The 25,137-nt window shown below is 36.4% G+C and overlaps 1 protein-coding gene across 1 annotated transcript in view; it reads right to left on the reverse strand.

Annotated features, from left to right (window-relative positions):
* Positions 1–7,825: 7,825 nt before the first annotated feature.
* The window catches only part of LOC127958023 (zinc finger matrin-type protein 4-like), a 76,308-nt gene continuing 58,996 nt past the window's right edge, over positions 7,826–25,137 (reverse strand). Inside the window, exons 6-7 of the mRNA XM_052556805.1 lie at positions 21,322–21,418; positions 7,826–9,389 (exon numbers count right to left, since the gene is read on the reverse strand). Of these exons, the coding sequence (XP_052412765.1) occupies positions 9,362–9,389; positions 21,322–21,418 (125 nt within the window). The 3' untranslated portion in view covers positions 7,826–9,361. The remainder of the gene's footprint in view (positions 9,390–21,321; positions 21,419–25,137) is intronic.

Genomic DNA, 25,137 nt, shown 5'->3' on the forward strand with positions numbered 1-25,137 from the left:
TGACATAAATGTCATTCAGAACAATTACTGAAACAACCTTCACATCAAATAGAGCTAGGAGTGGCTGAGTGGCCCTGACCAGCTATGACCCATTGCATAACAGCATCCTAGGGCCTACAGCTCTTTTAATGTTAGGAAAAGAAAGAGAGACAAAAAGACAGAAGGAAAGATAAGGAAATTAGAAAACTTATATATATATATATATATATATGTATATATATATATATATATATATATATATATATATATATATATTTAAAACTTGATTTATACATTTTCTCTGTTTAGGAAATTAAATAGTAAATGGTTGATTGACTGCTAGAGAAAACTAGTATTTGCATTCTTCTTTATTCTTACATGCCTTCTTATTTAAGGATCCCTGGCATCAAAGGATTTGAAAACCCGTCTTAATTGTTTCTGATCTCTTCTTAATATATGTTTTGTTTTGTTTTTTAAAAACAAATAATACATTGTAACTTGACCATTTAGCTAAATCTGATATTTTGTTTCAACTGCAATAAGATCCACCAACAGGTTCTATATGGACCTGGGCCTCAGCTATGTAATGTAGCAAACTTAATAAGAGTCAGTGTTCATCTATTCTTCTCTCACATCTAAAGACCACCTGATACTTGACAGGGCCTGTTCAAAGGGTCCAATAGCTCATATCAGCTATCCAGCATGCCAGCCGGTCAACTAGAAGCATGTCAACATGTTCCTTCCACATCACTGCTGGGGACAGTAACACAGCACCAATGCTGAGAGGAATAACTGGGCTCTGGAGCCTTTGTCCTGTATTATCCAAAGGTTATGTTATGACCTCGTTCTCTTAAAGCACACGTGACTTTAAAATACATCTGAAACAAGCGAATAACAAGCAGTTGTAGGCTAAATGATACCAAAACTTTCAAACTGCTAAAGACAAGCTTGGTCATTAATCTATTATTTGTTCTATTATTTGTATTATTATTTAATAAATAATATTGTATATAAATAATAGTTTTTATTGATAGTATTTAGTTTTGAGAAACGTGTTCATGATGGTGATTTTAGTTACGTATTCCACCATTTTTTAGTTTTAATGCTGAGTGACATTGAAAGAGACTGATACAGGGTTGTAATCAAGGAAGTTATTTTTACTTTTAACAACATCTTGTAAGATGCAGCCAACAAATCCACCAAGCAGTGCTGTGATCAGAAATTACCATAAAAAGATGAAAGGATGGTATGACAAAGATATCGCTTTTCTTTGCGGACCATTCGAGAGACACTCAGAGCTAACGGCAAATTTCTGAACATCTGGAAGATGGATCCAACTGAATTTCTTGTGGCTCTGTTTAGTGTCTTTTTTACGGGTTTAATTGCACAACCTATGTAACCCATTTAAACATATGTCAATGTCTTGATTATCACCATATGAAATTGTTTAGATTTAGAAGTAAATTTGTTGTAGCTTCTTTTGTTTTTGCCTCTTGACAGAATTAAAAAGAGTTAACATTAAAAACATTGTTGTCAACAGCTTAGCATCTTTGTGAAAATTAAGATAAGGAGAAAGCTCACTATACTGATAACCAGTCTGATTACATTTAACAGTATTGTCCTGGACTGTGATACATTTAGTCATAGACTAAATCAATCACAACTCCAAGTGAAACAAGCCATTATACTAGCCTCCGTTATTTGAACAGATAGAAGCTCCTTTCCCATAATGGTTCAATATTGCGGTGGAGGAAAGAGGGCTGATGTAAAGCTGCAGTCTGAAAAGAAAGTTGCAGGGAGGACTGAAGTGAGACATGAATGTGAATGGATGTGACCTAAATCCATTACAATAACACGCTGTAAAATAAATCTGTATCTCATAAATGTATTTCATGTATCTCATAATGTGGCTCCTTAATGGCCCATGTCCTCCCTCTTATTGCTGATGCTGGATCCTACTGAAAAAAAAAACAGAGACCGTGTACAGAGACACTCACTGCTGAGTGGAAAAGTAACAACCATTTGAGAGCAATCCCAGCCAAATGCAACCACCCTCTTTTATGCAATCATAATGCAATTAGAGGAGATTTATTTCTTTTTGATATGAAACATGTTAATGGGGCCATTATTTGTTATGCATCAGTTAAATGGCTTTTAATAACTAAAGCATGAGCATATGGCATCTTAATTTCAGTGAAATTCAGTTTGTGGAATTCATAATCACCCGGCCAACATGACACACTAATAACATATTTTTGTGTCACCATACATATTTACAGTATCTGTAGATTACTGGAGAGAATCCAGATGTGAATGAAGGGCTGTGAACCACGGTATGAGTCTGGTAGAGATGGAGCATCTGTTTTAAATTAATGGTAGATTTCATATTAATGAAAATTTCCTCTTTCTCTGAAGACATATGCAAATCTTGCCCTGATATGATGAGGCGCAGGTTTATTCACAGAATATTATATGCTGGTAGTGAAATTACAGCAGGTCAGGTGTAGCTGATGCTGACTACTTCTATTATTCATGAAAATGTTCAATTTTAAAATGTTAATCCCGGTGGGCATTTGAGTGTCCAGCTGGGATAATTTACAAAAACTGCAAATGTCCTTCACCAAGGTCAAAAGCCCTCTATAGAGAATGCTAAGCCAAATATAATTTTACATTATACATTTATATACTGTCTGTGTGTGTCCTATTAATGTATGTAAAAATACATCCCACACAAATGTTTCAAAGCTCTGCCTGGGCTGCCTGCAACCAACCTTTCCAAAGGAGCTGAAGTCAAACAAGTTACACACACTGTATCTAATTTAACTCAATAAACCAACATTATGCCATAATGTTTGGTAAAAATACTCCAAATTAGTCTTTAATAACGCTTCCTACAGTAGAAAAATCCATCCTTTGTAGTCCTCTCACATTCAAAATCCACTGACATACAGTATTTGTTTGTAACTGTTTGTAACTGTTTTTGCTTGTAAACTGTGTTTGATCTGTCCATATTTCTCTCCTGATTCAGATGAGACAACTTTTCATTGAACAAAGCAATATTAGAGGGCACGTATTCAAGCCAGAAGCAACTTTTTAAGTTAGGAATGTCCTAATGATTGATTTGTTTCTTACAAACACGCAGCTTTTCATTTTTCACAAGATGTTGTCATGTGGATTGCTTGTGAATTTTTGTGATGTTTTTATTAGACTCGTTTTGATGGTACCCATTCATTGCAGAGGATCCATTGGTGAGCAAGTGATGTAATGATGAATTTATCCAGATCTGTTCCAATGAACAAACAAACTCATCTACATCTTGGATGGCCTGAGGCTGAGTCAATTTTTAGCAAATTATCATTTTTGGGTGAAGTACTCCTTTAAGGCTTTGTGACAGTATAACTAGATGGAGGTGTGATAGAGAAGATGCACTAGATATATATGTGCATGAGAAATTACAGTTTTTGCAGCATACACTATACTAGGATTTTTCTGATGTAAGTAGACCTTCATTTTGCTGAAAAATAATGATTTATTGTGTCTCAAAGATTCATGACTTAAGGAATATGAGTGAATTATTAAAGTCTACAAAACCTTTGTTCTGTTACCCTGTGCTCGATGTTCATCTAAGCACATACAGTAGATGCATTAAAGTATTGAAAAAAATACAGATAAAGTGAAGTGGAATTAAAAATATAGGCTATGCTTTTAGATATGTAAAGTTCTGAACACCAGCACAGCACAAGCAGCTCGAGCTGACAGCTGAAACTTGCACATAAATGATGCTGTGCAGAATTATGGCCTTCATAAATTGAAAAATTAAAGGTTGCGATTGTATTTTACCTTTAGGTGACTCTGTTCTTGAATGCTAAGAGTGGAATACTTAAGCAGACAGATAGCTTGACCTTGATTTGAGGCCTCTATTATACTCCTGCAATAACAGCTTGTGAAATGTCTTGTGCTCTTCTTCAATTAATCCTGATATGAACTGGGATATATTATACAGAGATCCACTGCAGCTTGAGTTTGTGCAAGACTGATCCAGCAGGGATGATGGAAAGGGCAATGAGGAGAAGGAAGAGCAGTTGCAGTCTGGAGTAGCTGCTGGCCTTCGAACTACTGAATAATGGATGAATGGATTTATTTATTCTCTAAAGCTTGAAGAAAAGTTTCATAGACTAAGCTGAATGTTTTTCACTAAGTGATTATGAGTGAGTAATGCGAGTTATGAAATCAGTGCAGAGGAAAGAATTCTGGATCATTTTAGGGTTTTGCACTCATGATTTATTTGGTAGCGCTGAACTTCTGTGGACTGCCAGTGTAGTCTGGTCTGCACAGCAATTAAAACATTTTTCAACCAGAGTTACTTCTTCCGTACGCTAAAATTCAAATGATGAAATCATGTTGACTATGGTAAAAACATTTCCATAAACTGCAATACTGTAATTAAAAGAAAGAATAACCGAAATAATAAAATAATCAGCAAAATACTGTAATTTTATTTACTATTTTAGTTAGCAACACATAGTGGTTTGTTCCAGAATTAGTGTTTTGAGTATATCTATTGCGTAATGGATTCACTCGTAAAGACTGGTTGCATCTGAATATGCACACATCCCTACAACATAGAAGGTAAAAAAGGGGGTGTTTTGTATTTTTACAACACCATATGCAAACTGTACATGGATGACCAACTATCAGCAAAATTACAAAATGTGCATCCAGTGCATCACTTTACCATCCAATGAGCCCACAGGAGAGGAGTTGTGAATGGCAGTGAACACCACAGGTCATGTAATAACGACAGCTTGATGGATTTCATCTGGATGTCATTTGTACCACATACACATTCATACTATAAAACATACATTTTATGGACGAATCGGTTTAATGAGTAACTCCTATTTAGGACCGAAACAAATTTATTACTAATATGTGAAGTAATTGTACAAATTTAACACAAATAGTTAAATCTTCATGTTTTTCAGACATGCTTTCTTGTTCTCCATCACAAGTAGCTAAAAGTGAACACATGATTGGTTCTTCATTTACATAATTTAGCAATTCAGCTTCGTAATGTTGTTGTGCAGAGCATTTCATCCTGAATAAACTGTGGTCTGGTGGAGCATTAAAAAGATTATTAATGCATGTTAGAAAGCCACAGAACAAAATATCTGCTACTCAGGACAATTTAGTTCCCTGTGCTTCCTCACATTACGAAATAACTACCTTGTTGATGGTTTTTGGAGTTACGGACAGTCATGGAAAACCTTGGGGGAACGGGGTTAAACTAAGTCTCCTGAAGGCGACCCTGAGCTGAGTATATTGGTGCCAGGGTGAACGGCTCTGGCTCTCAGGAGCTGTGTGATGCTGACTGGCACAACAGCAGCAGAAACATTGCTCCGGTTTAGCCTCTGACTGCCGGCTCTGGCTGGTGGTGGTGAACTAACATACACTGACAGACATTCCACCCCCTCTGCCCACAGCATAGTAATGTCAGAGATGAGAGAGAGAGAGAGAGAGATTGAGCTGTTTACAAACACACACTCTAAAAGCAAATAACCACTATACTGCCGCAAAGGATAGAACCGCACAGGGGCAATGTGGGAGACTGTCCGGATGGATGTACCTTGACAACCTGGACGTCTCCCACTGGCTAAAGCCGGGGCTTCAGACATGCTAGACCTAACTGGAACAGACAGCAGCTAATCTATTCCGCTCTTTCCTCTTTTATAAACCTACTCTATATGACTCATTCCATTTACGCTCTGTGATTACGTATGAGCATTATGGTTCGTTGTTAAGCATGATTTCCGTGTAGGAACAATCAAAACCAATTTTTCTGGATAAGATGTGGGTGTCAATAAGTATCAGGTGTCTTGTCGGAGTCTTAAGGCAGTTTACATGATTGGACCAATGAAATATCCTATTCTGTATGGAGATTATCTACAAATATGCTTTTTTGAAACTTTTTTTCTGAAATTGGTTAATGATCACGCAACACGGTTAATAAATATATATATATATATATATATATATATATAGTTATATATTAATTTTTCATCATTTTAATAATTGTGTTATTTAGATGTTTTATTTTAAATCTAATAATTTTAATTTGACTTTTTTATGATTTCATTAAATATAAGCTCTTTTTATCTTTGCAACCCCCTGCAGTTCCCTCACAACCCCTCTGGGTTTTATTCATAATGAATTTATGCATAAAGGGAAAAAAATATTAATGAATAATTAAAAACTAGATTCATGTTCATTTCTGATGGCTTGGATTTTTCAGAAACTTTTTAGGGAAAAAAATGAATTTTAATAGCATTAAAGTTTTAAATGGAAATTGTAATTTACAGTGGAAACAAGATTCCAAAATTATTATTTTTAATTTATATTTACCGTTAGTTTTCACCTGACCAAAGAATGATCTTTTTCAAGTTTATTTTTCTATTTGCTAGAAATATTTTTATTTTACAATAAATAAAATAGCGCTTTTCACAGTACAAATGGTTGCAAAGCAGCGTTACAGAAAATAACGTTTATACAATATATTGAGTAGTAGCTTATCAGTGGTGACTGTCAGTTAATGTACATATGGCCGAAATTTATGGAAAAATCAATTAAAGACGTAATCTAACAGACAATCAACACTATTAACACCAATTATTATATGTTGCAATCAAACATAGCAAAATTAGGTATAATCATAAGTGACTTCCATCACCTGGTATCTCAGGCCATTCTTGTTGCTATGCACCAGCAGACACTTTGGGTCTTGTTTTCAAACTACCTGCTCACATGCAGTTATTTGGTAGTGAAAAACCATCTTATGGTTTTGGAAGATTGTTTACATTATGCACATTATACACAGTCACAGGCATTCACTGTTGACTTGCTTTGACTTCCTGTTATTTGTTAGCTCTACACAATGTGGATATCCTATGAAAACACATATGTGGAAAAACAGATACTCCGATTGATACAGGCCTCCTATGGATCTGCTTTTCCAGCACAAGTGCAAAGAAGAGGTTCTTGGAGCAATGGATTATTTATGGCTTTGGTGAGATGCGGTCTATGGGGTCTAAAAGGCACTTACCTGTATACCAAAAATAACAATCGGGCAGACTTAGATAGCTCTGTACACCTGAGTGAGACTGAAAGTCAGGCCAGTCACAGCAGGACTCTTTTGGGATGGACATGGCTGCTTTCTTACACACTGTCATTCTACTTTAACATCTTCACACAGTCAGTTCACTTTTGGGAGAATTCTCCATTAATATTCCATTATAAAAATTTCCTCATGAGCAGAATTAATGACTTGGGCCTTCTGATGAGGTGCTGCCATTGCCGGCATCACTTAATTAGAATAATCTATCTCTACGGGTCAGAATGCATGAAAGGGGGGCACAGCATTGGAATGTTTCATTAGAAAAGTTCATTAACAGATAAATAGCTTTGACTCGCAAAGAGTCTGAAGGTGGAGAGGTGCTTGGAATGAACATGGCTGTCTGAATATCGGTCCTTTGAGAGGAAAAGGAGGATAGAAAAGAGTAACAGCTGATTGTTTTTTATTATCAAAGGTAAAGTATCGGAAGCAGAGCGGGGTTCTGGCAGGCAATTTCATGTCATGCTGCAGGATAATTAGTGTCAGAAATGGGACGTCTAAATGTTAATTACATTTGATGAAGGCTTATGCTCGCTGCAGAGTGAATTATGAACCTGTGCCACTCCTTGCTGCTCAAATTGGGAAATAATGATGTCCCACCGAGAAATAAACCACTGAGCATATCTACTGTGCATTACATAACAAAAGAGGTTAGAAATCAAAACAGTGTAACGGAAGTGATTTGAAGTGCCTTTTATTTTTGTTTCAGACACCGTTGATCACATGACCCAGAGCACAAAGAGGGAGAGAACAGGAAGTTGCTCTCTTAAAGGGAACACACACTAGTTCCAATGAAACAATGCATAAATTGATACTTCCATCTTTGTGAAAGAGCGGTGATTGTTTGTGCACTGAATTGCTCTTATATTAAAACCTCAATATACATTATGACCGATTAAGTCCGACCACACTTGGCTAAATATGTCATGTTTAGATCTAAAGATCTGGCCTTGATAAAAATGTTTTAAGAGTCATTTAAGAGATTTAGCTATTTCTTGATTGCAAGAAAGAATAAACATGGTCATCTTTCTGTAATAAGGACCATTATCACTAAAGAATTAACCCTGTCTGGTGTCTTTATCACTTTAAAAGAGTTTGTTTTGTGATAATGACGATGTAACTGTACTTACATCTACATGTTTTTGTTTTGAGGTGATCTGGGTTGAAATGACTCTATATTTCTCACTTGTAGAGACAATAAAGAAACAGACTATGAGCACAGAGCAAAGAATACCTAAATGAATGGACAATATGCAGAAATATTTGACATTGGAATGCAAAAACTGACTAATCAGAATTAAGTATTTCATAGAGCTGTGCAATAAAAGGTCATAAATTCAGTTTTAAAGTAAATCTTCCAATTGTTACTTTAACAGATAAAAATACAGGTAGTGCAAATGAATAATGACCTTTGAATAACTATATTATATTTTAAAATACCTTTTTAAAGGATTAGCTGCTTGATCTTCTGAAGACTTGTATGACTTCATTCTGTTCAAAACGTCAAAAATGTATTAAAAACCAGAGCAGAAATCTGAATAGGCTCACATTAGCTTACAAATATTCTCAAGCGCCCATTCATCATACACCTATCTACAGATCACACATACACACGACAAACACATCTAATACATTTTGTTTCATTAGAACCCTTCCCCAAACGCCCATATTTATAGACCAAAAACACATAGATATTTGTATAACGTGTATTGTTCGCACACAAACAACAAATAGTGCATTAAAAATGAGAGACATATAGAGTGCATTCTCTTTTTATGCTAAACTCTGTTATGTTTTTAACTATTAATTTGGCAGATTTTGGACAAATATTGCTTAGCTGAGAAAGTGACAATGAATACAGTATTCAGTCATGCACACAACAACTGACTGAGATTAGCTATATAAACTTCTGGCGTGAAAACAGAATAAGTAGCGGATGGGTGCCACTGGATGAAGTCACATCTCCTCAGAGATTCAGAGTCTGATGTCTGTGTTCGAGTCATGAGGAGGAGAGCTGCTGTAGAGGAAGGGTTCAGGATGACTAAAGGCTGACTTTAAGAGGATCTTCTTTTGCAGTCAAGTCGAGAGTAAGACAACAGCGTCGGTAGGAGAGAGAGAGAGAGAAAGGGAGGACAGAATAGAGGCAGAAAATCCTGGGCAAGCTGATCACAGCTTGTCTGACATCAATCCAATCATCTTGTTTTTCCTGTTGGTTCACTGGACACACAGCTGATTTTTTAGGCTGGAAAGAGAAAAAGAAGTTTCAGAAGATCAGGTGATCCAATAGGATTCTATGGTCACTGCAGCTGAGAACCACTTCAATGTAGAAACATTTAAATGTTCACTAAGCCTGTCATTTCATCCGAAAACCTTTCAGGGGTTGAAGTGGAATGGTGTTTAATCCGGTGTCTCTATCTGATAGGTTTAAAAGTTAAAGTCTAAAGTCAAAACACTGTAAATGTACTCCACACTCCACACAGAAGAACCCATCCATTTCCCCCTTTAATGACAGGGCTGTAAAAAATTTGGCTGGAACAAAAGATGATAATGTGTTTTGTAGACACATGAGGGTGTTATGCCCTTACACATAGCCATAACTCTGACTTTAATGCTCTACACCAATGCAGCTATAGAGAAAAACAGGTTGAGATCTCACAGTAAAAGATAAAAGGGAAATTATGCTTGAGGCCTGTAATTTGCCAGCAGAATCATTTCTATATCTTGTAAACCATGTTAAAATCTCGTTAAATATTTACACTGAAATATTGATAAGTGACTATCGCCCTTGCAAAAGAAAAATCTTCAGAAGGTACACAGTGGAAAATTGCTGTTATTTGTCTTGTGGTTGTCAGTAAATATTCTATGGCTTTGAACTGATTTTGTACCTGGTAAAAACTCACGGATGGTCAACAACTCACGGATGAAGCCATTACATGTTGTCTTCTAGTATTCTTGCAAGTTTCAGGTGTCTAAAATATGACACTATATTTCATTTTCCGGATAATTCAAGGGTTCTTAAAGACAAGGCTCGAAGAACATTCCTTAAAGTTAGAGACTTGAGGGCACTGTTGATTTAACTAGCAAGAACAAGACGCTGTTATCTACAGTACCCAGATGTTGCTTACAACAGGTTGTCACTCTAAACTCACCAAACAAGATAAAGGCTTGGTCAGCAAGCTTAAGCGAAGTGATAATGAGCTGTAAAAGCTATGGAGGTGGTATAACAAAACAGAGGAATTCAGAGGTATAAAACTATTATTAAATGATATCAAGAGCCCTTTTAACCTTAAATTCAGACTGCTTTTAATCAGCCTTGACATTGTGCATCTCTAACAGTGTGGATTAATAAATGGTTTTATTTGTTTTGAGACAATGACCCTAAATAGGCTACTAGATCATATGAACACTGGAGTAGCCCCAGAACATGCTACGATAATCCACATAATTTTCTGACATCAATCCAACTGAAAATCTGTATTTTGTAATTATAACTAATTTTTTCAGCTCTCAAGGCATCAAGGAGGTTAAATGAGAGACTTGCACTGTATGTGATATATAATCATGAACCAAAGTATGGCAGGTGAAATGCATTTGATGAAGAATTTTTATTGTTGCTCATTAGGTTAAATTAAGCACATGGTTAGAGTGGCACTGGAACTGATTGCATGGAGCAATAACAGCGCCAGTTATAGCACTTCAGGCTTTAATTACAACCTTAATCTTTGATGCACCATTGTTGCAGCCAACGTAATCCAAAGAACGGCCACAAAACCCTGCGAAAACACCACTTCATGTGACATTTCGAAGGACTGTGCTGAGGTTCAGGTCACTTGATACAGTGAGAGCGAGAGGACTGTTTATCTTTGCCATAATGAAATACCCCAGATGCCTTTTCAAAGGACAATTTGCATTTCAGGCCTCAGCACTAAAATCATCCTTCAATTCCAAATGCCAGGCCTCAGAGGGTTATTCACATAAATTCTGCAGTACAAAATCTTTTTAAACCAGCCCAGCAAAATCTAGAAAGACCTCTACAGTACTGTACTTATCCTATACTTACTTATATATATATATATATATATATATATATATATATATATATATATATATATATATATATATATATATATATACTTATATTTAGTTTTCTATCGCCATCTGCGGTTGAAGCGTTTTATTCATCAGCTCTTCTGCATGGATGATCTGGTGGTTTGAGGTACACACATGATTGCCTGTGCTCACCATATCAGAGCAGATTTGTCATTTTACACCAAGACCCACTGACTTTAAGAAGAAAGTCAGTCCTAAAAGACTTGGATGTGAAAAATGTTGCCTGAGCAAGTAACATAAGCTGCCAGTACTCACTCGATAATAAAAAAAAATATTTTCACCTCAAAAACGCATGTAGTGTGCATTTAATGTACAACAAAGCTAAACCCTGGATAGGCAATGGTCTCAATGGAACTTGTCAATAAAGTAAAAAAAAAAAGCAAGATCAAACAGATTGTGATCACACACAGGTGTATATTTATCCAGTTGCTGGGGCAGTTCAGAGCCCATGTGTATTTCGATGTGTTTTTATTAGGTTTTATTGCAATTTGCTTTTTTACCAGCAGCCAAAAAATCCAAGCAATCAAATCTCGTTGTTGCATTTTTCACAAAAAGTTTCACAAAAGTAAGCTTTATCTTACTTTCAATGTTTCTGATTACTTAACAGGTCAAGCTCACAAACTGACCTTTACTCAGCAGAAATCATATAGGCCTTGCTTCATCATAAGGTTGTCATACAGCGTTTGACTTGTTGCCACTCCACTTAAAATAGCTGTATTAAACATGCCATCCGTTGTTAATAATTTAGTGCTGACATCCCAAATTAAGCCAAAAGAAGTAGCCTGGAGCAAAATTTTACATAATAATCTTCACAGTTTTAGATCCCACATTCAAATGAAATTGTTGTTGCCAAACCAACGCTGACCTCCATCCACCTCCTCCCTCCCACCTTCCATTCACTCCTCCCTCTGGTGTTGTTTTCAAGTGCTGAACTGAAATGTGACGGAACGGTCCAGTTTTCGCCCGTGTGGTGTTTTGTGGTTTCACTTACAAAGCAACTCAGACAAATACATTTAACAATATTCTTTTCTTTTTTCAGTTTTGTGAGTGAAATAATGTTAAATGACACAAACCTTTCATAAAATGTCACGGTGACATTGTACTTTTGATTCTGAGGCCTTTCAGTTCCTACCAGAATGACCGCTGGGTCATTCTTGTGCGATTTCAATTATCCAGACCTTTGAATGAGCAGGAATTGGGCAGTAGGACCCTGAAAGCGAGTGAGCTGCAGTAGTGATGATTCATTCTTCTCCTAAGGCAATGCTCAAGCAGCTTCCCTATTATGCTTCTGAGTGGAGGGTGGGTGTCTCAGGATAGAGACTTCAAAGAGTCATGGTCTGATCTTCTGCAATCGCAGCTGTGTTGTAAAATGGAGGAAGCACTTGGGGCATACAATTTGCATAGAAACTGTAGGATTGTATATGTTAAATGGTACTCTTCATGTGTAGGGTCCTCCGAATGGATCAGCCCACTATAGTGATACTGTACCATTTTACAGTCATTTACTGTATATATTAAATAGTCAACACTGAAATAGTTTTTAAGAAATTAAAGATTGTTTTCATTGAGACAAAATATAAGATAATATTTTCTCCTAAGTGAAGCTTTATGTTGGATAAAGAGGCTGTTTATTTGGGGTTGGTTTCCACAGACCAAGATGCTTATTTAGAAACTTTAAAGTCTAAAATCCAAGAGGCAATCCACTGGCAGAAATGACATATAACCATTTAATATTAACAATTCATAATAATGAATAAACTGAACATTCTTTGGGGAACTAAAGTCGGTTATCTTTATTTTTAAAATTGAAGCTCATAGTTAACTGTAGAAACACTACCTGTAAATGAGAGGAGGTAGAAAATAATATGTCAGAGCCATATCTTCATAAGGTAGTACACAGCTCTTGTCTAATTTTAGCTCATGTCAAAGCAAGTTCAAGTTCTTTCTCTCTCTCATCTTTACTTCTGTTTTAATGTATTTTCCAAAATGAGGCAGAAAGCCCATAAAAAGAAACCTGGGCATTCTGAGGTCAAGTTTTCATCTGATATTCCCCAAGACAACCAATTGTGTATAAAAGGAAAGAAAATGCAAAACAAACCCACAGATTGACATGCTGATGGGAAACACATTTACTCTTCAAAGAAATAATGAAATGGATGAATCAACCGTGTCTGTATAAAACAAACAAGTCTATACAAAGTGTGGCTTTTCAAGATGAGGTACAATGTTTAAGGAATAAGTCATCTGAAAATGCTACATCAGGTTTTTCAATGTCACATTTAAAGCCACTTTTCTGTAGGTTAACTGGTGGATAGTGACACGATCAACACTAAGGTCAAAGATTTGAGAGAACACATAGACCGACTGATAAAATATATTTGAGTTGCTATGAATAAAAGTCCTGTCAAACCAATAAATGTTAAGGCAGAGTTGACGAAGCTCCAGCATCCGTGTGAGCCTGTACAAAGGATAAGTGGCTTGGAGAATGGATGGGAGGAAAGAGTTCACTCAAAACAGAAAATTCTTTGGACCCCAATGACTTTCATTGTATAGAGAAAAACAAAGAAGAAAGTAAATCATACAGGCTTGGCATAACATGAGTAAATGCTATATTTTATCCTTTTAATTTACAGCTGAACCAGGAACTTTGAACACAGCCACTATTAAACATTTGTATTCTCCACATTGTAATTTGTCAAGAAAAGTAGCGCATCTAAGTTAAGTGGAGAAGAGAGTTTTTAAATTCATCAAATTGCTCTCATTTTCCCAAAAGACTATAGACATCCGATATGATATAAATCATGTCAATGCTACTGAGTTTTGGAAAAGCTTTTGTAAAATTAAGAATTTACTGTGAAAAGATATTGGGATTAATGAGACTTAAGAACAGTGTGACACTGAAATATTGTTCACCTAAAAAAAAAACTAAAAAACTTAAAAATAAATAAAAAGCTCCATGCTCCACTTCTGTGTCTGTTTTTATCTTCTGTCACACAAAAGAAGTCCTCATCACAATATGATGCCAAAAGCAAACAATTTAGTTTGAAGACTGTCTTAGGCTATTTGTTCAGACTGTAACAAAATCAATGCTTCATGTTTTATCGGCGCTTGGAGTGTAGACATGTTTATTTTACACCGAAAAATCAAGATTACCCTAGGGAGCTTACTTCAAGTGTGAGACAAACAAATCAGCCAAGATGGTGTTTGGAAAATGGGGCAAGCGAGATTGAAGGCAAATAGCTTGTTGCAGACAGGATGAGAGTGAAATCAAAGAGCTGTGAGGTGGCTGCACGGAGACATATCCTCCTGGCTGTAATGTTGCTGCGCTGAAGAATTGAAGGGGGAATAATGTGATGGACAGGAGAGGGACCCAGATGAAAGAATTTCATTAACCAGCAGGGTTAAAAGCAGCGGTTGGGGTAAAGGATGGCTGGGGGAGGGGGCGGTGATGAGAAGTTATAAGGCAGGCGTCTTACAGTGTACCGTTCAATGTAATGAAAAGCACCTTTAATCATCACTTCAGCTGGGATGTGTTCTATGGGCACTTTCATAACCTTTAAGTTGTTGTTTGTGACGGCTAGTAAATTGAGATTTATAGTCATCATGTGTGGGAGTCTGTTGAGGCAAACATTTACAAAACAAATTAATAATGACAGGGTTTAAATAAAAAGGTGTTTGCGCGACAAATTAAGTTAAAAGTAAACACACTTTTGTACCAAATTAATACTGCAATATGAAAAACAGTCAAAGCTGAGGGTCTTTGTTATCGTCTTTCTGCAGTTGATAACATGCTCTGAAAGACTGAAAAATTTATTTTGACTGAAAGTCAAAATAAATCTGTATTATTAGGTATTACTATAAAACATTTTTTTAATACTTAAAGGCTACAAGGCTTTGTTTAAAAAAAAATAGATTTCATTGTGGTTAAAATTTGTAAAATCATACAATTTCAATGGTATTTGTGCCAACTTTTATACATTTTTGTGACATCAGTATCGTAAATGGTATCACATCGTGTGTTTAGTGAATCTTTACATCCATAAGAGTAACATAAAGGTTCTCCATCAGAATGTCGTCAGCTCTGAGACATAGTTTATGAGACAACAGTTGCAGTTATCAGTCAGAAGGGCTGAACACTTGTTAAGAGAAAGAGTGTATTTGTCGATTAAGAGATAAAGGCATGATTCTGTATGTAGTAAACATGCTGTTCCTGTGTTGGTAAGCTATTTGATGGATGGTGCGGCAGGAATCTAGTGATGCGATGGTAATGAGCCTGTCGGCCATGGCTTGACCTATTGATACTGGAGTGGAGGAGGAATGAGTCTTTTACCTCTTTCTTATTCTGCTCATATCCTATAGCCTCTGTTGTATCTTCATCATCTGTCCTCTCTGTGTTAATCAGGAAATCACATGTACACAAACCTTGTATCATGGTTTACTTGCTTGTGTGTTTATAATCAGCGTTACAAAAATGTGTATCTTACAGAAACTTAAGAATAAAGAGGCGCACTGAATCAAGAAAACAAGGTAACACTTTTTTTTTTTTTACGGTAAAAATTTCCACTACTAACTAGTTGCTTAATAGTATGCACATTGAGAGCATATTGGCTGTTTATTTTGACTTATAAATCACATATTAATGCAGGGCTCCAGACTGCATTTTGCAACCATTTTTTTTCTGCCAGTGTGCGATACATTTTTGTGAGCGGTCGCACTGGCACGACCACCATGTTGCCCAACTCATAAGCTCTGCCATTTCTGTTGCATTTGAGAAACAACAACTGGCAAACGAAATGAAAGTGAACCTAAACCGTACGCAAAAAAAAAATTGTTCAAGCTCAGAAGAGCTTTACTCGGGAGCCAAAGTTGATTTCGTGACACTGTTCCTGCACAGATGCAACAGTCTTGCGAGATCCAGTGAGAAGCGTTTGAGTTAGCCGCACAATGATAAGGTTAATGCGAGATCTAGTGAGAACCATTCAAATTCTGCAATGAAATCTCTGTTATATTCAGTGCTCACATACGTCAGGAAACCAGAAGTGGTAACGCTAAATGAAACCATGGTGTTGTGGTAGAAATAGTAGAATGCATTATATCATTCACTTCAGGGTATGTACAACCTTTTGAGATAAAAATTCAAGAACTTTTCAATTACTTTCACTTTTTTGTCGTTTTTAATGGGATGAACAAAATATACTTTGTGGTAAACAAACACTTATGTCAAATTTAAATCATATCAAATCATAATTATAACCAGTAAACAGCAGCAGAGGAGAACTTATTGGCTTATTAGTCATTCATTTCTACTTTTTCTCTAGATTTTGAAAATATTAAATCTCTATTATAAAATATAAAATCTCAAGAAATCTGATTTTGTCAGAATTGTATACTTTCATTTATTTTGCTACTAAATCACACATAATAACTGAAGCTGGTCAGTTCCATATGCTAGAAAAATAATGGTACATTTAATAAGAGTGGAATATATACATTTTCTGTATATGACTGCTACCAAATCTGCTCCTGGCGCCACCATCTGAAGAACTTAGTGGCATTGGTGCCACGGCTCTCAAATGTTAGTCTGCAACCCTGTATTTAATGCATTATTCCACTTTACTATACTTCACATCCTTGATGAACTCCATACCTAAACCTAACAACTAAACGTAACAACTATTATGTGTTCCCTATTCTAAAGTGTTATCACAAGCATACTCCAAACCTTCTTAACCTTCATCCAACAAAGGCTATGGAAAGCCATTTTTATGGGATGCCCTAAATAATAAATCAACATTAAACTAATCATATTATGCATGCTTTAAATTTGCTTTAATGATACTATAAAATGCATTAAAGTCTAATACATCTATTAATTTCTGGTTTCTTACACCTTATGTTTTTGAAAGAAGGAAATGGCCTACCTTTATTCAGCAAGGATGCATTACATTGATCACAAATGACAGAATCTTTCATAACGTTATCATTTTTTTACTAATTCAAAATAAATGCTATTCTTTTTAACTTTATATCTATCAAACAATCTTTTTTTTAAATAATAACAAAATTAAAGCACAAAATGAGCATATAAGAATGATTTCTGAAAAATCATGTGACAGTGAAGACATGATTAATGGCTGGTAAAAATTCAGCTTTCACATCACAAGAATAAATTATATTATATTAAATTAAAATATATTCAAAGTTTAAATGTTTTAAATACACACACACACACACACACACACACCAGCAATAAATGCCCTCAATTAAGAGAAAGAAAAAAGTGTCTCCCCAAATTAAAATACTCTAATGAATGTAGATAATGCATGCATCCCTTAGAGCTAAACTGAATTACTGAATATAAGGTTGTTCTTAATTTGGCAGGAGAACAGTATTTGGCTTGTTGGCTGGGAGTGTGCTTGACTGAATTAAAAAAGGAAAAGGCAGGAGGCTTGATTAAGTCTGTCTGAGGATATGTGGAGTGTATCTATTGATCTGCAGACTTACTGATACTCTTAACACAAGATGGTCATTTGTTTCACCATCCCCCACCAAGAGTGCAAAGTGAATTTCCTCAATGTACATGTGTGTGTATACTGTTGATGAGTTTCTGTGTATATCTGATGATTGTTTTTATCAAATTAAATGCTTGTGAAGTGAACTCTCAAAGCCGCTCCAGAGATGAAGTTCATGTGGAGTGTCTTTGATAAGGGGTGCTCCGATTGATCGGCTACTGATCACAATCTGGCGATAATCACTTTGGCATGATTTATCTGCGGTCTCTAAAAAGGCAGATCTCATAAAACTGATTTCAAGCTAATGATGCTGAGAGAGGTTTGGCATGACATGCAGTGACACTATCTCAGTCTCTGTCTGGCACGGGTGAAATAATTATAATGCTTCAGGTTAGGTACAATTCATATTCCTTTATTAAATAACTGTTAGTCATTTGAAAAAGTTTCTGTAAGACATAATTTCATAAACAGTGTGAATGAATCCCAGCATGGGCTCTTTCTCTCTCAAAATGCTTATGGCTTCAAATCACATTGCATCTGCACTATAAGTGAGCAGCATGCTGCACAGCCGACACAGGAATTGTCACTGCATTGAGGCAGTTTGCATCATCACAAAAGTTATTTTTAATTCTTGCCAGTGTTTAAACCATTCAAGACTCACACGCTTTCCTGAAGACCATGATCATGCACACACATAATAATGCCAGGTTCACATTACTCCGTTTGTAGTGCGTATGTGGTGCATATTTTTTCTGCACTCATCTTAACAGATTAAAGATTTCACACTGCACACACGGATGTGGTCTGGCAGTGTGTTTAAGAGCAGTGCATCTGCAGCAGTGCAGAGATTGTGTCCTGAGTCTATTTTTTGCTGCATGGCATGCACTAAATTAAAGTAACAGCGCATTGTTTGCAATAATAATAAACATGCATCGACACAAACATGTAGTAATTACACCATAAATGCATACACACACATAGGCTATGGATTTTTTTGCTAGGTTTAAAGGAAAAGAGCACTTTTAGATAAACAAGGCAATAATTTAAAAGTTCTTAAAGTTCTTGAAGAGGTCATATGATGCTTTTTAGGAGATCATTATTTGTGTATTTGGTGTAACAGAATATATTGACATGCTTTAATGTTCAAAAAACACAAATTATTTTTAAAATACTGTACATTACTATAGGTCCTCTGCCCCGCCTCTTGCAAACGCGTCGTTTTCTACAAAGTCCCTCCTTCCACAAGCGCAGTCTGCTCTGATTGGTCAGCCGACCCAGAGCATTGTGATTGGCCGAACACTCCAAGCACTCGTTGGAAATATAACACCCCTTTCCATTATTGCATGCTTCATCTTTCAAAATAATAATATGGTCATCCATAAAATGCGTTGCTGTTCTGTTGTAAGTAATCTTAAAGATTCCTAAATGCATCTACTTTCGGAAGACCAAATAAAGTGCTTTTGCTTTAACAATAACAAGAATAGCTGCGGTTACTGAAACCACACCTTCTTTTCGTGAACACATGTGGTTGCCGCAAGCTCCTTCGTAGAATCCACAGTCCGCGCCGTTCTCAAGCCGGCTCACCTCTCAAGTCAGCCTCTGCTCACTATAGGCTACGGCTCACTCTAGGCCTCCAGCCTTCGCTCACTCAATGCCGCGGTGTGTGACGCTGTTTCGTTGAGAAAGCAAAACTACTTTGTTTGGCCTTCCAGAAGAGGACACGACTAAAAATCAAGTTTATATCACGTTTATAATGGGGTTTAATGTTTATGTCTCATCAATCAAAATGCACTGGATAGCTGGCCAATCACAACACACCTCACTTTTCAGACCAATAAGCCTTGTGCGTTTCAGAAGGTGGGGCATAATGGAGAAACAATAATGTACAGTATGTAAAAAATAATGCATTTTTTTTTTTTACCTTAAACCGCATAAACACATTTCAGCATAACAAATACACAAAATAATGTTCTTATTAGCAGCATCATATGATTCCTTTAAGCAACTTAATAAATAAATCTAAAAGTACATGCTAAATAAAAAAGCATTGAATAATTTATTCACTATAAATAATTCAACATGATAAAAAGAAAGCTTTAAAAAGATCGGTATCATGATCGGATCAGCAGATACTGCTTTCTGTGATCGGTGATCGGTCTCAAAAATCCTGATCAGAGCAACCCTATCTGATGAAAACAGCACAAACGTGTAGTAGACAAAACAAAGCATTAATGTCTTTTCACTGATTAATATTCACAAATATTAGACCATATTGTGATTTAAGTGTACAACACTTATCCAAATTTAGCCAAATCCTGCATCACAGAAATCATAGGGCCCCATATTATATGCAGCATGCTTTGTGTGTTTGACTATATGTTTGTGTGACAGTATGCATTAGTATCCCAGTCAACTCACTGAGGTGGTCCACACAAAAAACAAACCACCTGGATAAGGATCAGCAGGCAGAGTGCTGAACAGTACAGCCCCAAAACATATGCTACTGGACCACATGACAGGGAAGACATCCAATATGATGGCAGAAGGTGATAAAAGGTCTGGACATCTGACAGCTATGATGGAGTCAGGATTTACTTTATATTTTTTACAGGGCTCACAGTTATAGAGCAGCAGATTTTGTCTAGTGAGGAGCAACGGAGAAGGATTTTTAATAAGTGATGGACAGCTGACTCACTAAAATCTCAATTTTGGATGTGCTCCTAATGTTTGCCTGATTAATGACCCGCATGTGTGTGTAAACAGAGGAACTGGGGTCAGCACCAAAATTATGGAGTAATTGCTTCAAACACGCTTGGAGCAGAGTTTTGAAAGAAGGGGTAAATTCAGAACAAACGGTCAGACTGCCAAATCAGATGACTGGACGACTGTGAGCAAGCATAAGAGGTATTATATCAAAGGGAAAAAAACTCCACTTTAGGGATAAATGAAAGAAAACAGTCCAAAAATTCAATAACAATCAAGGAACTTTCAAAAATGCCCTGGAACCTAGATGTACCACCACTTCTATCACTTCTATCTATGTTTTCCAAATGAATGTTGTTCAGTGCTTTGATGCAATGTATTTTGTTTAAAGCACTATATAAATAAAGGTGATTGATTGATTCTAGGAAATCTATCTAGTAAACGAAACTATTGTGCTCCATTTGTATTAGTATTCACATATATATACACACACACGCACACACACACACACACAGACACCGTATATATACATACACATACCATTTTGCTTCATTATATTAAAGTACAACGGTTTGGTAATTCTTGGAGTTTCAGAAGCTTTAAATACCTTATGCATTGAGATGGACTGCATCAATATTGGCATGTGAAATTTTACACAACATCTATTTTACTTATTTACAAAATATTGAATTTGATTAATTTGATTCATTTAAACAAATTTTCATTTAGCTTTTTTATTGCTATTATCAAAAATACAAAACACATAATCCACAAATGAAAAAATAAAGTAAAAAACACAACCTCAAAAACAAGCCTTTTTTTTGGCATGAGGTGCACGTTGGCACTTACTTGTTTTGGTGCTTGGAGCCCTGCAGGTGTGCATGATACTGTGCCACTGAATTCAGTGTGACGCTGCAGACATCACATGTGTAGCAGCGTTTTAGACCTACACAGCAAAGAGAGACACACAAATTTGTGTTTTTAGCAAGTGCAAAAACAAATGCACATAATCTAACATTACAGCAGTAGTAAGAAAATTCAGCTGTGTAATCTCATTATGTATGTCTTTCAGTGACATCACCTTTACAGCATTTAGAGGACAAAATGTGGGGTGAATCATAAAAAAATAACATTACATGCATAAATGCATACATGTCTTTGACTATCTTTTGTCCACGGCCTCTGCACCATACTAAGCTGAAAGCAGAGTGGTCAATAAAGCCTTATCATGTCATTCCCGAGAACAGAAGGACTAACTGGGGAATGAGATAACGCTGGTCTCTATCTCTCTCAGTCAGCCGAGGCTCAGCACGGGTCACTGCTCGGCTGTGTTTCGCAGTTCTGCCTGATCAACTCTCATGATTACCATACCCTGAGGGAATGTGTGTGTGGAGAGAATCAATTAAAGAGATATAAATATAGAAATGTCAAGCCTTTTTATTTATTTATTTGTGTTTTTAAAAACAACTATGAAATTACATTGGAAGGTCTCTCCATGAAATGCGATCTGTTTCTAGGGAGTTGGACCTGTGAGGAGACAAGTTCTTCTGTTCTTGTGTGTGTGTGTCAAGTGACATTATAAATATTTGAGAAGGCCATGTGGCTTGTAATCCAGCTTGGGATACTGATGTTGTTGCACCCGTAAGGGCAAGAGAGGGGAAGCTACAAACTGTGACACTCTTGTGCAGCTATGCATCTCATAAGAAGAGTGAAATTTTGCCTAAATGAAATAACACTTCACATTATTATTCAGTGGGGAAGCCACTTTAAAACTTTAAAGCTTCTCAGAATTTTAAGTAGTTTATAAACAGCCAGAATATACTTTTAACATTAAATTGAACTTGTGCTTAAGTTATATTCAAAACATCCAAGAAAGCTCATTTATATTACTGATTCAAAAAATACTACCTCAAAACCTAATTTATTTGTTGAATAGTTTATTTAAATAAACAAGCGTGTTTATTATATATGACAAAAAAGACAGAGCATGTCTGATCACAGCCTCAGCTTGCCCTGCTATAAAATAAAATTAGACAAAAAATAAAGTAGGCTAATATAGCATTCTGTCACACGTCTACCTGTTGGAAAAAGTATTCACACTGCTAAAAAACTTTACTTTCCTCTACCTATTTGTGTGTTGACTCTAGACAGCAAAAAGCTTGTTACTAATGCGACACAGTAACATTTTGGATCTCTATCAGTGCTGTTTCCCGTCTGCGCCCCCGTTATGGATTAAGCGTCCCGTGTAATTGCTGTCATGTTGCACTAATGATATTGCAGCTGAGAAATGGCCTTTGCAATCTCCTCCTCTCCAAATTGAGTTAAAACCATAAACAACATTTGCAGGAGAAGGACATAGAGAAATTCATGTCGTACTGTTGATTCATCATTATGCTTAATTTTACTTATTCTCATAGATCTAGAGTTTTCTGCCTCTGTTTATACGCGCTTACTGTGTATTACAGCAGGCTGGCAAAAAAAAAAAAAAAAAACACCTGACTGACAGACCAGGAGCAAAGTCTTCCTTGTGTCTATCTGTGTTATACCCAAGAGTCTGATTATTTCTGCCACTGGGCAGCCAGCAGCAGTTTTTAAAACTTGCTAATCATATCAGAAACAGTGAAACTGAAAAGCACAGCAGAAATGGATGGCATTTCCCTCCACAACTTTAAAGCTCCTTGATACATGATCATAAACAAAATATTTTTGGACTTCAGCAGTTTTAACATTTGTAAAATGTGCCCATGGTTTGTCTCAGGCTGAAGGCCCAGAAGGAATTTGCATATTTTTATTGTGTTTTCTGCAATAATTTTTTGGGTAGAAATTTCTGCATAATTCTACATAAAAAGTCTGCTGAGTTTTGTGGGTACCGCTTCAGCTGACCATATCATCAACTGTTTAGTTCAGCTGGTACAGTATATTTTATTGGTGGGATAGAAACACCCACTTGCTTTATTCCCCACACTCTTTATTCCTGGGTTGTGACACTGAGAGGATGTGGCAGAGCCGTGGAGCTTGTGGTGACTCCCAGCTGGCCTTTTGCCTCTCAAATGCTTTTTGAAAAGGTGAAATAATGGAGCAACGCCCAGGCATCCATCAATGTTAGCCATCCGTTCCGCTTGTCGCGCTGCCCACGGAACACATGAGCAATGAAGAGTCGACCAGTGGGCAGCTCCCATGAAGTCTCTCTCATCTGTGTCACCCCTGCCTCAGATTTATTACCTTTAGCACAGAATATCATCTGAATGGGAATAGAGGAACCACAAGTGGAAAAATGGAATGTTAGATGGAATGTTGCCCTTTTTGCTATACATATATGCTGTATATTATTTTTCACATATGAATGGAGCTGAACACTCACTTAAATAGAAAAGTAGAATTTAAGGAAATTATTTTTCTATACATTTGAAATGACATTTTGACCATTTGGCTGAGAGTGTTATTCAGAATAAAAATGTGAAGTAGATTGAATGGAACAAACAGCTTCCAGAATTCTTAGAGCACAATAAAGTTTAATGATGCCTTCAGGGATATTATCACCTTAGGCTTCTGGCATCGTCAAGGATCATAACACCACTGAACTGGGACATGCCCTGGGACATACTCACTTTCTGAGATTCCCATCTGTCGACCCTACAGTTTATCCAAATTAAAGTAGTTGGAACAATAGTTAGACACTTAGTCACTAATCATTACACTCTAAGAGTCGATTAATTTTGCCATCAATAATCACATAAGATACCAGGACACACTCACCAAAGCTGGGATTTCAGCAGACACTAATGTGTAGCAACTAGGTGCTTTAGGACTCTGCTTCAAGCAGGCTTTAGCTATATATTTACTCTTTCAATTTAAAAGTTATTTGCTTAGCCATTTTTCATTTCCTTCTTTATATACAGTGAGGTTCCATGTTAGAGTCAGCGGTTTAGAAAGTTTTTTCTTTATGAAAAATTAATTACTATTCTATTTGAATATATTTTAAAATGTAATTTATTTCTGTAATGACAAAGCTGAAATTTCAGAAGCTATCACAGGTGCATCTCAATAAATTACAATAAATAGTCATGGAAAAGTTCATTTCAGTATTTCAACTCAAATTGTGAAACTTGTATATTAAATAATTCAATGCACACAGACTGAAGTATTTTAAGTCCTTGGTTCTTTTAATTGTGATGATTTTTGCTCATATTTAACAAAAACCCACAAATTCACTATCTCAACAAATTAGAATTTGGTGAACTGCCACTCAGCTAATCAACTCAAAACACTTGCAAAGGTTTCCTGAGCCTTCAAAAATGGTCTCTCAGTTTGGTTCACTAGGCTACACAATCATAGGGAAGACTGCTGATCTGACAGTTGTCCAGAAGACAATCATTGACACACTTCACAAGGAGGGTAAGCCCCAAACATTCATTGCCAAAGAAGCTGGCTGTTCACAGAGTGCTGTATCCAAGCATGTTAACAGAATTGTTAACAGGATTGGACTGATGGGCTCAAGGCATCAAGAGCCACTACACACAGACGCAACAAAGGATTTGGCTACAGTTGTTGTATTCTTCTTGTTAAGCCACTCCTGAACCACAGACAACGTCAGAGTAGTCTGTTGCCCCTTTTACACTGCACGTCGACCCGGCAAATTGCAGGAACATTGCCGGGTCACCTTCT

The sequence above is a fragment of the Carassius gibelio genome, chromosome B5, assembly GCF_023724105.1.
Source record: "Carassius gibelio isolate Cgi1373 ecotype wild population from Czech Republic chromosome B5, carGib1.2-hapl.c, whole genome shotgun sequence".
In the NCBI taxonomy this organism is placed as follows: Eukaryota; Metazoa; Chordata; class Actinopteri; order Cypriniformes; family Cyprinidae; genus Carassius; species Carassius gibelio.